Source organism: Bubalus kerabau, chromosome 1, assembly GCF_029407905.1.
Source record: "Bubalus kerabau isolate K-KA32 ecotype Philippines breed swamp buffalo chromosome 1, PCC_UOA_SB_1v2, whole genome shotgun sequence".
NCBI classification, from domain to species: domain Eukaryota; kingdom Metazoa; phylum Chordata; class Mammalia; order Artiodactyla; family Bovidae; genus Bubalus; species Bubalus kerabau.
The window spans coordinates 80,012,631-80,029,581 of NC_073624.1; the positions used below are offsets into that span (position 1 = coordinate 80,012,631).

At 36.1% G+C, this 16,951-nt stretch overlaps 1 protein-coding gene across 1 annotated transcript in view; it reads right to left on the minus strand.

Annotated features, from left to right (window-relative positions):
* The window catches only part of CPNE8 (copine 8), a 294,507-nt gene that overhangs the window by 12,683 nt on the left and 264,873 nt on the right, over positions 1-16,951 (minus strand). The window contains exons 19-20 of the mRNA XM_055580543.1: positions 7,742-7,844; positions 5,613-5,670 (exon numbers count right to left, since the gene is read on the minus strand). Of these exons, the coding sequence (XP_055436518.1) occupies positions 5,613-5,670; positions 7,742-7,844 (161 nt within the window). The remainder of the gene's footprint in view (positions 1-5,612; positions 5,671-7,741; positions 7,845-16,951) is intronic.

Here is a 16,951-nt window from a genome sequence, read left to right on the forward strand (position 1 = left end):
TACAATAAACTATGCAATCATTGTCTATAATCTTTTTGTGAATAGATTTTAAAACAAAAAGGCATCTTTTAGTGAGTGGATAAATCATGATTTTTCTGAGGTATGATTTTTTCCATTGGTTAAAAATAATTTTGACATTACATAGGTCAACTGTTATTTGGGAATGCTGTGATATAACAGGATTGCTGGTATACAGTAGTGTTATGCTGCGATTGAGAACATTTTCCAGAGTTTAATATTTTTTGGTGAGAGTTCTGTAAATAACTAATTACATGAGGAATGCTAATTTGTACTTAAAGTATAATTCTCTTACTAATAACTCATTTTGTGCACACATGATATTCACCAGACTCCAGAGAGCCATTTGCAGCTATTTGTTTTTTGCCCTCTAAAAAACACTAGAATACAGTCCTCACCTTTTCACTGTTTTCTTCAGTGCCTGGATAATGCATTTCAGTTAAAGATATTTTACTGTTTTTCCTATTTTTTTTGATTGAGGTATAACTGAAAAATAACATTATATTATTTTTAGCAGTAAAATGTAATGATTCACTATTTGTGTATACTGTGAAATGATCACCATAATGAGTCTAACTGACCATACATGATTATAAATTCTTTTTCTTCTGATAAAAACTTTAAGGTCTATTCTCTTGGCAGCCTTCATATATGCAACATGATATTAATTATACTCACCACACTGTACATTATATCCCCATGACTTACTTATTTTATAACTAGAAGTTTGTGCCTTTTGACTTCCTTCACCCATTTCACCCACTTTCAACCCTGGCAAGCCTCTGGCAACCATCAAACTGTTCTTTATATCATTATGCTTTTTTTTTTAACAACATGTTTTTTAAGTTTTACTTTTCTACATATTTTCAGGAATAAATATCTGGGGTGAAACATTCAGTACACATAATTGATAGTGAGCCATCATCCAGTAATCTGCTTAGATATATAATATATGTCAATATTTAGTAAATTGTATAAATTTCCATTAACAAGGCAATTAAATTATTCAAAATACAAAAGAACTATTTTTTCTCTCCTAATTATTCAGTTCAGTTCAGTTCAGTCGCTCAGTCGTGTCTGACTCTTTGCGACCCCATGAATTGCAGCACGCCAGGCCTCCCAGTCCATCACCAACTCCCAGAGTTCACTCAGACTCACGTCCATCGAGTTAGTGATGCCATCCAGCCATCTCATCCTCTGTCGTCCCCTTCTCCTCCTGCCCCCAATCCCTCCCAGCATTAGAGTCTTTTCCAATGAGTCAACTCTTCGCACGAGGTGGCCAAAGTACTGGAGTTTCAGCTTTAGCATCATTCCTTCCAAAGCACACCCAGGGCTGATCTCCTTCAGAATGGACTGGTTGGATCTCCTTGCAGTCCAAGGGACTCTCAAGAGTCTTCTCCAACACCACAGTTCAAAAGCATCAATTCTTTGGCGCTCAGCTTTCTTCACAGTCCAACTCTCACATCCATACACGACCACTGGATAAACCATAGCCTTGACTAGACGGACCTTTGTTGGCAAAGTAATGTCTCTGCTTTTCAATATGCTATCTAGGTTGGTCATAACTTTCCTTCCAAGGAGTAAGCGTCTTTTAATTTTATGGCTGCAGTCACCATCTGCAGTGATTTTTAGGGATCTAAATAGGAAAATTCAAAATACTCAAATATTTTCAATAATTAATTTCTTTTTTCTAGGTTTGTTTTCAAAATTTCATATTACTTTGAGACATAAATGAACATTGATGGTGACATGTCAGCAATCAGAGAATTTTCTCCTATATTATCTAATTTGCTAATAACTCATAATGATTACCCTATACTCTCTCAAAAATAGAAAACAAAAATTAGATGATGTTCTGGGCCTCACCTTCCACAGTCCTCTACAATCTCCATTGGTTTTTGTGAGTGTTTCATTTCAGTTAAAGAAAATGGCAGTTATTCAGGCAATAACGTATTAGAATGAGATGCTATAAAAGTATCACCCACTTATCAGTATGTCCTTTGGGTTAAAAGGCTACAGGTAGCAGAATTGGAAACTACACATTTGAGAGCAAGAAGAAAAAAAATGGCATGTAAGTGGTGGAAGGGAAATGTTCACCCTTCAATTTTTCAGATCATCTGGTCCTCAAGGAGCCTGAAATTGTAAGCTCCAGTTCCCCACGTGATCCCGTCTCTGGAAAAAAGATGTGTAAGAAACAGACCTGTATTTCTTTCTAGCCTTGGGAGACAAAATGACGTTAGAACCCCTTATATTTTGCCCCCTCTCCTAAACTAGGATCAAGGCAATTATATGGATACTACACTGACTTGTTACATTTTGAGGACAAAGAAATTCTGCTTTGAAAAATTATACAGAAAGTTTTAAATTATTCTCATTGAAATTCAGAAATAAGACATTTACATACTCATTAATCTAACAGTTAATTTATATTTCCTCTACTTTCAAAGAATAGATGGCAATATGTTGTATTTCTTGCCTATGTAAACCTCTTGGTTGAAATACATGTAGATGTTGGGTATTTGTAGCTAACTGAGAAAATACACAAGTTTTACTTCAGTCTTTTCCTACTAATTTATATGCATGCTATATAAACTTACTTATGGTAGATTTGGAAGTGCCTAGAAAAAGGCTCCTCTGATAAGATAATACCAACTTGAATGTAACTCAGAAATGTTCTTCCATCAGGGTGAAAACAAAAATCAGGTCTTTCAGGACCCTAATTCCCTGTTTATAAGGCTTGCCAGAGGAAAATCTCACTTTAATTCCCAGGACAGAATTCTATGGGCAGGCAACTTCCTATGTCTATAATCTTCACTCACTCTTCCTCTTGAGAAGAGTGATTCATAAGATAACTAAGATTGGGAGATGGAACTGACCTTGAATCTCTTTTTGGAGTACTCTATCCTCAGGTTGAAGGCAATTTCTCCCTGTGGCATGATAAATAGGCAAGGCTCTGCTGTCCAGAGGAGGCCTTGAGATAAAGGTGAGGTCATTTAATTTTGGAGCAGTAAAGAAACAAGAAATCTGAGTTTGTGCACAGGGTAACTCAGATTCTCTAATTCTGAACTACTATTAATAAAACTTACATTTTGATTTCTATTTGAGTGACTCTTGCATATTTTTTTTAGTTAGTTCAAGAAGTCAGAGGGAGAAATAATGAATTTTCATACCTCAAAACTCTGATAAATAATTCATGGGGAACAAAAGAACTGAAGAAAATAAATAAGTGTGGCTATTGTATGAGGGTAGTACCCAAATAGCTGTGCCTGCTGCTTTGAATAGAAATCTACGACCAGAAATATTCACCAGGAAATGTCAGTTGCTCTGTATTCACACATTATGTGTAGGAAGTTGAGGAACAAGTGACTGAGGTCTTACACCTAACAATGGTCTTCCACAGGACTCTGGGAGACGTGGGATGTACCCAGTGAAAAGTTCATACTTGAGAGGCAAAAGCAAATTAGTAACTGAAAAGGAAATCATGAATTACTTTAACCTAGCAACTGGTAAAGTTTGTGAATTGTAGCCTATCACTGCTCAATGCAGATGATCAAGTACACAAAGTATTAACAAGAAAGATGTGTCTTAGTTTTCCTGACTCTAGAGAGGTAGCTCAGATTCATGCCTGATGGACAATGAAAACAGATGTAAATATTCAGAGACAGAGAAAATATTAGCAGGAGCAACAGCAGGCAGGGCTAAACTGATTTTGCTTTAGAAACTGGAAGAGTATAATGATGCAAAGTGTGACCAGCCAAGTATGGAATCAAAGGAAAGAATCTCCAAGATCAGCAATATAACCGCTGTGTTGTTTTACCTGAGACGGACAGATCTATACTGTCCGTACTGGGGAGGCACTGGTGGTTAAGCAAGAATCATCTTAGTGATGATCATGTTATGATTAGCCACCCATGTGCCTAAATTAACCTGTAACATACCAAAAGTTGTCTCAAATATTTTAAAATTATTCTAATTTCTAAACTTCCAAGCTAAATACTCTCATTATCAATGTAAAAACACATGAATCAGGTGAATATTATGTGGTTATACAGTTGTTATCTAGCATAGAGTTCTCTTAAAGGAATCCATCAGGTGACAAAAAACAGACTAACTTTAGAGTTTACCCAGATTACTAGTTGCATGAACACCCATCATTAATTGGCATTTGAAGATGGCTTGAGCCAACAGAAGCACAAGCTGGAATCAAGATTGCCAGGAGAAATATCAATAACCTCAGATATGCAGATGACGCCACCCTTACGGCAGAAAGTGAAGAGGAACTCAAAAGCCTCTTGATGAAAGTGAAAGTGGAGAGTGAAAAAGGTGGCTTAAAGCTCAACATTTGGAAAATGAAGATCATGGCATCCAGTCCCATCACTGCATGGGAAATAGATGGGGAAACAGTGGAAACAGTGTCAGACTTTATTTTTTTAGGCTCCAAAATCACTGCAGAAGGTGACTGCAGCCATGAAATTAAAAGACACTTACTCCTTGGAAGAAAAGTTATGACCAACCTAGATAGCATATTGAAAAGCAGAGACATTACTTTGCCAACAAAGGTTCGTCTAGTCAAGGCTATGGTTTTTCCAGTGGTTGTGTATGGATGCGAGAGTTGGACTGTGAAGAAGGCTGAGCGCTGAAGAATTGATGCTTTTGAATGTGGTGTTGGACAAGACTCTTGAGAGTCCCTTGGACTGCAAGGAGATCCAACCAGTCCATTCTGAAGGAGATCAGCCCTGGGTGTGCTTTGGAAGGAATGATGCTAAAGCTGAAACTCCAGTACTTTGGCCACCTCATGCAAAGAGTTGACTCATTGAAAAGACTCTGATGCTGGGAAGGATTGGGGGCAGGAGGAGAAGGGGATGACAGAGGATGAGATGGTTGGATGGCATCACTGAGTCAATGGACGTGAGTCTGAGTGAACTCCGGGAGTTGGTGATGGACAGGGAGGCCTGGGGTGCTGCAATTCATGGGGTCGCAAAGAGTCGGACACGACTGAGTGACTGAACTGAACTGAACTGAGTCAACAGAAAGAGAAAACTACCCAATAAGTGAATTTAGCATAATTATATAGGCTTATTAAGTTTCAGATAGTTATATCCATTTTCATTTTACTTTAGTCTTTCATATGACAGAACATAAATATTTATAAAGATAATGTCTATCAACTAGCCAAGGTCTGAAAATCCATTATTATGCTTCACAACATAGTGGTTTATTTATTTAGTGCTCACCCTTTAAGTTTTTAGGGAACCCAGAGTGTGTTTTGCCTTAGGAACAAAAACTCAATTTATCACTCAATATTAAGAAATATTTTGAGGTACAATTCATCTCTAATAAAACAGAAACCTACATAGTTGAATTAACCTATACTAGAGAGATAATGAACTACTCAGAAGACATTCTTTTAATTTGCTCACTTCAATAGACTCCATCATGTGATATCTACGTCTGTACGTACACAGACATAGTATACAAATCTACATGCACACTCATATCCCTATATGCAAAAAAAGGAGTGATAGATATGTAAGTACATGATGAGTTACAGTTAATAAATTCCCAATTAATGCTATTGAAATTTTATTACTCACCATCAAATTCTGCTGGTCCAACACCTACTATAATTATTGACATTGGAAGTTTTGAAGCCTTCAAAGAGAATACAGAATTTGTTCACAACTAAGAAACTGAATTAGGAAAACAACTAAGAATTGGGAAGAAAATAATATCCTAAGTACTGACACTTTTTCACATAAGTTCATTAAAATACTTTTGGACATATTTAATATTAACACAGAATAATATACTCGACTCCACTTTTATCCTTTCTGAACTCTGTACATATGCTAATTCACTTGGATTTTCTTTAGGAATGACCAGTCTTGGATAATATATATGTATTTTTTTAAACTGAGCATTTGCTTACACTTGCTATTCTCAGACAAAATCTTCCTATGCTGACTCTGGGTATCTTTAGTCTCTTTTTTCATGTTCTCTCTCTATTTGAAGATCTTTTTGTTACTGAAAGGTGAAAAAAGATACCATATTTGTGAAAAAGTAGTGCATGCATGCATGCTAAGTTGCTTCAGTTGTGTTTGACTCTGTGCAACCCTATGGACGGTAGCCTGCCAGCCTCCTCTGTCCGTGGGATTCTCCAGGCAAGAACACTGGAGTGGGTTGCCAGTGCCCTCTTCCAGGGGATCTTCCCAACTTAGAGATCGAACCCATGCCACTCTTGCATAGGCATGCAGGTTCTTTACCAATAGGGTTACCTGGGAAGAAAAAGTAGTACTCTATCTCATTTATAGTTATGGCTAGGAAAAGCAATTTTTATAGTAAATGCATGACCACAAATGATAATTATAGAAAGTAATTATTAGTATGATTAAATAATTTTATGCTAAGACTATGAGATCCACCAACAGAAAGGTGGAACAATATAGCAACCACATCATCAGGGCATTGAAATATGAATAACTGTTCTTCAGTACATGTCCTATTAGTTTATTTTTATTTTAAGTTTTTTAAAAAATTTTAATATTGGCCACCATAACACATGTGAAATGATATCTAACTGTGGTTTGGGTTTGCATTTTCCAAACGTTAGTGATGTCGAGGCTCTTTTATCTTGTTGATCATTTGTGTATCTTCTTTGGAGAAACACCTTTCAAGTTTTTTTTTTAACTTTTTATTTTGTATAGGAGTGAAAGTGAAAGTGTTAGTTGCTCAGTTATGTCTGACTCTTTGCGACCCCATGGACTGTATACCGCCAGACTCTTCTGTCCATGGAATTCTCCAAGCAAGAATCCTGGAGTGGATTGCCATTCTCTTCTCCAGAGGATCTTCTTGATCCAGGGATCAAACCAAGATCTCTTGCATTGTGGGTAGATTCTTTACCATCTGAGCCACCAGGTAAGCCCAATATAGCCAATTAACAATGGTTTCAGGTGAACAGTGAAGGGACTCAGCCATACATATATATACATCCATTCTTTCCCAAACTTCCTTTCCATCCAGGCTCCCACATATTATGCAAGATAGTGTGCCACATAATGTGCAAGCTTTTACCTCTCTTTCATTTTGTGTTTGGTTTTGCTAAGTATATGTCTATAGAAATTTGATTTTTTCCCACATGTAACTAGTTTTTCTCACACAAACAGCTAATTCTATGCTATTAATAATTATGACATTAATATGCCATTAATAATTATGAAATATGATAAACAATCTTTCATACAACCATTTTTACTAATGTCCACTTTGTGTCAAATACTGCTCAACTTGAATATAGAAAGGTAAGTAAAACCAGATATAGTTTTATAGATTGCAATCTAATAAATATAGATTTTATAGATTATAGTCTAATAAAGAAGATAATCAATTAATCATAAATGTAGCACATAATTAGAAACTAGTCCCCATCCAGTTCTATAAACATAGAAATTAGCACAATTCTCCTGTAACTGAAATGTAAATATTAAGAAATATTCTGTACAAATTGTAAGACTATATACATCAAACTAATAAACACACTCATGCACATGAAGTTGATGATATTATTTATTTTTATTTATAAAAGAGTTGTCTAGATAATGCACTGGCTGCAAAGGCATGGGCATTTTGTTTCACTGTTAAGTCAACTAAGAAGACTTCAGTTAATTAACCTAAGTAGCACCATGCTTTCATTTAGCCAGCCCAAGACAGAATGACTCCTACTTACATTAACTATGGACTCCTTAGTTTGAGCCATATCTGAGATAACACCGTCTGTCACAATTAGGAGCACAAAATACTGGGAGCCATCCTTTACGGAAGCAGCATATCTGAAAGGCAAATAAAAGGTAAATAATACCCAAAATAAAACAGTTTCTCTCACATGATAGATGCTAAATATAATTAGGAATAGTCAACACATCTGTTAATCTCAAGAAAATATTTAAACATTTGTTAGGAGCCTATATTATGCAAATTCTCAAATATACAGTTTTTTTTTTCCTCTGAAATAGCACACTAGAATAACAGCATGCTGCTAGAATAACAGCATACAAGATATCACACTAGAGTAACAGCATAGTGGATGCTGGCACACAGAGATGCTGGGAAGCCTTAGAAATTCATTCACTAATAAAAGGTGAGCTGGAAGGTATGTTACCACAGAGGAATGGCTATGGCTTTTGGAAATAGACATCTTGTCTAAGCAACACATAATGTGTATGATCTTCTGCATAAATTGCATAAGCTACCTAAACTTTATTTTCTTATCTTTAAAATCAAGATAATGCAACTTTCTATTGTTAATAAGGAAATATCATGTATGGCAGTAAATATTTATACCATTATACACTGGTAGATTTTTATGTATGTTAAATTATATAAATGATTTTTCTTGTTTTGGAACTAGATAGCAGTGATGATTGCATAACACTGTGAAAATGCTGAATGTCATTGAACTGTAAACTTTAAAATGGTTGGTTTTATGTCATGTGAGTTTCACCTTAATTAAAAAAATGCAACGGAAGAAAAGAAATACTTTTTGACAAAGCTATAGTTCTAGGTCTTTAATACATGTTAAATTGGTGATATAAAAAACAAAGACAAAAATTAGGCATGTAATGAGAACATATTCTAGTACTTATCTTCTGTACTCTACTGCAGAATTCTCACCAAATAATACTAGAAATAAACAGGAGAATTTTACTACTATATTTTCTCTTTTTTTCCATTTTGTTCTCCCATTCTGAGTATCTTGATGATATTCTCAATAGAATATGTTTTATGACTTTTAGTACATAACTAGTATAATGGTCATATCTAGTAATGAAGAAGCATTATGGTGCTCATAGAGGGCAGTTTATAAAAAATCATCAAGTAAATTACAGAAAAATTATTTCAATGAAATATCTGTTGATTATCAATGAAAATCAGTACCTGATGCACTCTATAATAATAAAGTTTGAATACATTGTGGACAAACCAATGGCCTAATAGATCAGGGCAAAATTTATTTCTTGTAAAGCAGAATTAATAACTATATGAACAAGAAACACTACAACTTTGCCACAGACAAGAGAAACTAATAATTACACATCTGTTAATAAAATATATGGTAATTTTATAGACTTATGAAGAGAATACAGTCTAAGTGACAGTTTCATACACTATGGAACCAGTTCTACAACATACAGTCAAAAATGCTCCCACAATGTTGAACAACTGATCTTGGCACTAAGACATTTGTATTAATGTGACAGTAACATAAGCAATGGAAAATCCAAAGTATGAACCTACTCTCCTACTTTATATTAAAAATTTTTTTCTTAAGAAATAGGATAATGTCCCTTAGGAGTTAATTTAAAAAAAAATTTAAGTATTCATTATTTTTACAAAGCATTTTTTACTGACTATTCCTCAAAAACATAAGGTTTATATTTCATGTGATTAACAGGAGGAAGCTCTATACAGTAGCAAAAACAAGAATGGGAGCTGACTGTGGCTCAGATCATGAACTCCTTACTGCAAAATTCAGGCTTAAATTGAAGAAAGTAGGGAAAACCACTAGGCCATTCAGGAATGACCTAACTCAAATCCCTTAGTATATGGTAGAGGTGACAAATAGATACAAAGGATTAGATCTGGTAGAGAGAATCCCTGAAGAACTATGGATGGAGGTTCATAACTATACAGGAGGTGGTGACCAAAAGCACTGAAAAGAAAAAGAAATGCAAAAAGGCAAAGTGGTTGTCTGAAGAGGCTTTACAATAGCTGAGAAAAGAAGAGAAACAAAAGGCAAGTGAGAAAGGGAAAGATATACCCAACTGAATGCAGAGTTCCAAAGAATAGCAAGGAGAGATAAGAAAGCCTTCTTACATGAACAATGCAAACAAATAGAAGAAAACAACAGAATGAAAAAGACTAGAGATCTCTTCAAGAAAATTGTTGATATCAAGGGGATATTTCATGCAAGGATGGACATGATAAAGGACAGAAACAGTAATCACCTAACAGAGCAGAAGAGATTAAGAAGAGGTGGCAAGAATACACAGAACTATACATGAAAGGTCTTAATGACCTTTAAGGTCATCATGGTTATCTGGTGATAAACCATGATGGTGTGGTCACTCACGTAGAGCCAGACATCCTGAAGTGTGAAGTCAAGTGGGCCTTAGGAAGCATTACTGCAAACAAAGCTAGTGGAGATGATGGAATTCCAGCTGAGCCATTTCAAATCCTAAAAGGTGATGCTGTTAAAGTGCTGCACTCAATATGTCAGTAAATTTGGAAAACTCAGCAGTGGCCAAAGGATTGGAAAAGGTCAGTTTCTGTTCCAATCCCAAAGAAGGGAACTGACAAAAAATGTTCAAACTACCATACTATTGGGCTCATTGCACATACTAGCAAGGTGATGCTCAAAATCTTTCAAGCAGGCTTCAATAGTATGTGAACCAAGAACTTCCAGGTGTACAAGTTTGACTTAAAAAGGGCAGAGGAAACAGAGATCAACTTGCCAACTTTCACTGGATCATAAAGAAACCAAGAGAATTTCAGAAAAACATCTGCTTTGCTTCTGCTTCATTGACTACACTAAAGCCTCGACTGTGTGGATCACAACAAACTGTGTAAAATTCTTAAAGAGATGAGAATACCAGACCACTTTACCTGTGTCCTGAGAAACCTGTGTGCAGGTCAAGAAGCAACAGTCAGAAGCAAACATGAAACAATAGACTGATTTAAAATTAGAAAAGAAGTACAATAAAGCTGTATAGTGTCACCCTGCTTATTTAACTTATATGTAGTGCACATCATGAGAAATGCAGGGCTAGATGAAGGACAAGCTGGAATCAAGATTGCAGGGAGAAATATCAACAACCTCAGATGTGCAGATGATACCACTCTAATGCAGAAAGTGAAAAAGAATTAAAGAGGCTCTTGATGAGGGTGAAATTTGATAGTGAAAAAGCTGGCTTAAAAATCAACATTCAAAAAATAAACATCACAACATCTGGTCCCATTACTTCATTGCAAATAGAAGGGGAAAAAGTGGAAGCAATGACATATTTTCTTTTCTTGGGCTCCAAAATTACTGTGGGCAGTGACTGCAGTCATCAAATTAAAAGATACTTACTACTTGGAAGAAAAGCTATCACAAACCTAGACAACATATTGAAAAGTAGAGACATCATTGCCAACAAGGTCCACATAGTCAAAGGTGTGGTTTTTCCAGTAATCATGTACAGATAGGAGAGTTGGACCATAAAGAAGGCCAAGCGCTGAAGAATTGATACTTTTCAATTGTGGTGCTGGATAAGACTCTTGAGAGTCCCTTGGACTGCAAGGAAATCAAACCAGTCAATCCTAAAGGAAATCAACTCTGAATATTTATTAGAAGGACTGATGCTGAAACTGAAGTTCCAATTCCTTGGCCACCTGATGCTAAGAGCTGACTCACTGAAAAACACCCTGATACTGGCAGGAGGAGGAGGGTCAAAGGTTGAGATGGTTGGATAGCATCACTGACTCAAAGGGCATGAGTCTGAGCAAACTCTGGGAAATAGTGAAGGATAGGGAAGCCTGGCACTCTGAAGTCTATGGGGTCTCAAAGAGTGGGACATGAGTTAGCGACTAAACAACAATAACAATAAATGGTAGAGAGAGACACTTCTATGAGTTCAACAACAGTATGGCTTTTATGATTTTCATACCAAATTATGCTTTAAAAATGGCGAGATGGATTATAAAAAATTGAGTATTATGTAATATAAATATTACTCTAGATGGCTTAATTGATCTCTTTTTGGTGGGGGGTATTGTTTACCTTTTGAAAATTAATTTTCACTGGAGTGTAGTTGATTTACAAGGCTGTGTTAGTTTCTTTCTGCTGTACAGCAAGATGAATCAGTTATACATATATTCACTATTTTGTAGATTCTTTCCCCATGTAAGACATTGAAGAGTATGGAGTAGAGTTCCCTGTGTTATACAGTAGGAAATGGCAACCCACTCCAGTGTTCTTGCCTGGAGAATCCCAGGGATGGCGGAGCCTGGTGGGCTGCCGTCTATGGGGTTGCACAGAGTCGGACATGACTGAAGTGACTTAGCAGCAGCAGCAGCAGCATTACAAGTTATCTACATTATATATAGTAGTATGTAGGTATTAATCCAGATATCCCAATTTATCCTTCCCTCACCTTTCCCCCTTGGCAAACATAAATGTGTTTTCTACATTTGTGACTATTTCTATTTTTTTTTAAATAAGTCCACTTGTACTATTTTCTATTTCTAGATTCCATATCTATTTTCTATATCTATTTCTAGATATAAGCAATATCATACAATATTTGTCTTTGTCTGATTTACTTCACTCAGTTTGACAATCTCTAGGTCCATCCATGTTGCTGCAAATGGCATTATTTCATTCTTTTTCGTGATTAATATCCCATTATACATATGTACCAAATCTTCTTTATCCATTTCTTCATCAACGGATATTTTGGTTCCTACCACGTCCTGGCTACAATGAACACTGGGATGCAGTTATTTTTTTGAACTACAGATTTCTTGGATTATATGCTCCTGAGTGTGATTGCTGGATCACATTGGTGATGGACAGGGAAGCCTGGCATGCTGCAGTCCATGGGGTCACAAAGAGTTGGATACGACTGAGTGACAGAACTGTTAACTATTTTCAGGTTTTTAAAGGAACCTCTATACTGTTTTCCTTGGAAGGAAAGTTATTACCAACCTAGACAGCATATTAAAAAGCAGAGACATCCCTTTGTCAACAAAGGTACATCTAGTCAAGGCTATGGTTATTCCAGTACTCACGTATGGATGTGAGAGCTGGACTATAGAGAAAGCTGAGTGCCAAAGAATTCATGCTTTTGAACTCTGGTGTTGGAGAAGACGCTCGAGAGTCCCTTGGACTGCAAGGAGATCCAACCAGTCCATCCTAAAGGAGATCAGTCCTTGGTGTTCATTGGAAGGACTGATGTTAAAGCTGAAACTCCAATACTTTGGGCACCTGATGCGAAGAGCTGACTCATTTGCAAAGATCCTGATGCTGGGAAAGATTGAGGGCAGGAGGAGAAGGGGACGACAGAGGATGAGAGGATTGGATGGTATCACCGACTCAATGGACATGGGTTTGGATGGACTCCGAGAGTTGGTGATGGCCAGGGAGGCCTGGCGTGCTGCGGTTCATGGGGTTGCAGAGTCAGACACGACTGAGTGACTGAACTGAACTGATACTGTTCTGCATAGTGGCTATACCAATTTACATTCCCACCAACAGGGTAGGAGGGTTCCCTTTTCTCCACACTCTATTTAGCATTTATTGTTTGTAGATTTTTTTTTGATGATGACATTCTGACTTATCTGAGGTGATACCTCATGGTAGTTTGATTTGCATTTATCTAATAATTACAGATGTTAAACATCTTTTCATGTAATTTTTGGTCATCTGTAGGACTTCTTTGGAGAAATGTCTTTAGATCTTTTGCTCAATTAAAAAAAAGTTTTTTTGTATTGAGCTGCATGAGTTGTTTATATATTTTTGAGATTAATCCTTGGTCAGTTGTTTCTTTTGAAAATATTTAATCCATTCTGTGGGGTTGTCTTTTCATTTTAAGGTTTGCTTCACTGTGCAAAAACTTTTAAGTTTCATTGGGTCCTATCATTTATTTTGGTTTTTATTTTCATTCCTCTGGGAGGTGGATCAAAAAATCTTTCTGCAACATGTCAAAGAGTGCTCTGTCTATGTTTTCCCTAAGAGATTTATGATATCCAGTCTTATATTTAGGTCTTTAATCCTTTTTTAATTTCTTTTTTTATATAGTGTTAGAGAATGTTCTAATTTCATTGTTTTGCATGTAGCTGTCCAGTTTTCCATTGGACAGCACCACTTATTGAAGAGACTCTCTTCTCCAATGGATTTTCTTGCTTCCTTTGTCATAGATTAGTTGACCATAGGTGCATGGGTGTATCTATGGACTTTCTATTCTGTTTCACTGATCTATATTTCTGTTTTTGTGCTAGTACCATATGTCTTGATTATTGTAGCTTTCTAGTTTAATCTGAAGTCAAGAAGCCTTTTTCCCTCAGCTCTATCTTTCTCAATATTGTTTTGATTTTTAGAGATATTTTGTGTTCCCAAACAGTTGTAAATGTTTTTGTTCTAATTCTGTGAAAAATGCTATTGCTAATTTGGCAGGAGTTGAATCTATAGATTACTCTGGGGTAATATAGTCATTTTGATGACACTGATCCTTCCAATCCAAGTACATGGTATAGTGCTCCATCTGTTTGTGTCATCTTTTAATTTCTTTCTTCAGTATCTTATAGTTTTCTGAGCACAGGTCCTTCAGTAGGTTTATTCCGAGGTATTTTATTCTTTTTGATGTGATGGTAAATAGGATCGTTTCCTTAATTTCTCTTTCTGATCTTTCATTGCCAGTGTATAGAAACACAAGGCATTTCCATGCATAAATTCAGTATCCTGCAACTGCACCAAATTCACTGATGAGCTTTGGTAGCTTTTTGATAGCATCTTTAGGATTTTCTATGTATAGTATCATGTCATCTGCAAACAGTGACAGTTTTAATTCTTATTTTCCAATTTGGATTTCTTTCATTTCTTTTTTTTATATGATTGTTTTGGCTAGGACTTCCAAAACTATGTTTAATAAAAGTGGCAAGATGGACACCCTTGTCTTGTTCCTGATCTTAGAGGAAATGCTTTCCATTTGTCACTGTTGAGAATGATGTTTACTGTGGGTTTGTCATACATGGCCTTTATTATGTTGAGATATGTTCCCTATGGTTTTCCCAGTGATCATGTGCAGTTGTGACAGAAGGTCCAAAGAATTGATGCCTTTGAATTGTGGTGCCGGATAAGACTCCTGAGAGCCCTTGGACAGCAAGGAGATCAAACCAGTCAGTCTTAAGGGAAACCCTGAATACTTGTTGGAAGGACTGATGCTGAAGCTGAAACGCCAGTATTTTGGTCATCTGATGCAAACAGCTGGCTCATTGGAAAAGCTCCTGATGCAGGGAAAGATGAGAGCAGAAGGAGAAGAGGGTGTCAGAGGATGAGATGGCTGGATGGCACTGATGAAATGGACATGCACTTGGTAAACTTTGGGAGATGATGAGAAACAGAGAGGCCTAGTGTGGTGCAGCACATGGGGTTGCAAAGAGTCAGACATGACTGGGTGACTAAACATCAGCAACAACTTGTTCCCTGTATGCTCACTTTCTGGAGAGTTTTTATAAAAAAACTAGTGTTGCATTTTGTTAGAAGTTTTTTCTGAGTATCTACTGAGATAATCATATGGATTTTATTTTTCATTTTGTTCATGTGGTGTATTACATTGATTTGTGCATATTGAAGAATTCCTGCGTCTCTGGATAAATTCCACTTGATCATGGTGAATGATCCTTTTAATGTGTTGTTGGATTTGGTTTGCTGGTATTTTGTTGAATATTTTTGCATCTATGTTCATCAGTGATACTGTCCTATAATTTTCTTTTTTGTAATATCTTTGTCTGATTTTGGTATTAGGAAGATGGTGAGCACACAACTTAGGAGTGTTCCTTCCTCTGCAATTTTTTGGGAAAAGATTGAGAAGGATAGGTGTTAATGCTTCTCCAAATATGTAATATTAGTAGAATTTGACTGTGAAGCCATTTGGTCCTAGACTTGTGTTTGTTGCAAGTTTTCTAAGCACAGTTTCATTTTCAGTATTTGTGACTGGTATGTTTATATTTTCTGTTTCTTCTTGGTTTAGTGTGGAAGGTTGTAACTTTGTCCATTTCTTATATGTTGTCCATTTTATTGGCATATAGTTGCTTGTAGCTGTTTCTTATGATTTCTTTGTATTTCTGTGGTATTGGTTATGCTCATTTTTCATTTCTAATTGTATTTATTTGAGTTCTCTTCCTCTTTTCTTGATTAGTCTGGCTGAAGTTTATCAAATTTTATCTTTTCAAAGAACCAGTTTTTAGTTTCACTGATCTTTGCTGTTGTTTCTTCTGCCTCTATTTCTGTTCTTTATTATTTCTTTGCTTCCACTAACTTTAGATTTTGGTTTTTCTTCTTTTTTAGTTGTTTTATGTGTAAGGTTAGGTTCTTAATTTGACATTTTTTCTTGTTTCCTGAGGTAAGTTTGTACGGATTTAAACTCCAACTTTCTTTTACTCACCATGTGCATGGAAAATCGTTTTATCCCTTGGCTTTCAGTCTGTATGTGTCCCTAGGTCTGAAGTGGGTCTCTTGTAGACACCATAATATGGGTCTTGTTATTGCATCTATTCAGCCAGTCTTTTGATTGGAGGATTTAATCTGTTTAAGGTGTCTATCCATATGTATGTTCCTATTGCCATTTTCTTAATTATCTTGGATTTTTAAAAAACTTTTTTGTATTGGAGTATAGCCAGTTAACAAACAATGTTGTGATAGTTTTAGGTGAACAGCAAAGGGACTCAGCCATACATGTATTTCTTCCCTTATTTTTTCGTTTTCTTCTCTTGTGGTTTGATGACTATCTTTAGTGTTGTGGTTGGGATACATTTCTTGGGAATGTGTGTATCTATTGTAGATTTTGGTTTGCTGTTTCTGTGAGGTTTTGATATAGTAGTCTATATATGTTCAAGGTTGCTTTAAGTTACTGATGTTCTTCTTGCCTTGAGAAGTTCCTTTAGCATTTGTTGAAAGCTGGTTTGGTGGTTCTGAATTCTCTTAGTTTTGGCTTCTCTGTAAAGCTTTTGATTTCTCCACTGAATCAAAATGAGAGCCTTTCTGCATAAGAGTATTCTTGGTTGTAGGTTCTTCCTTTTCATCACTTGAATTATATCATGCCACTCCCTTCTGACCTGTAGAGTTTCTGGTGATATATAAGTTGATAACCTCTTGTGAATTCCCTTTTATGTTATTTCT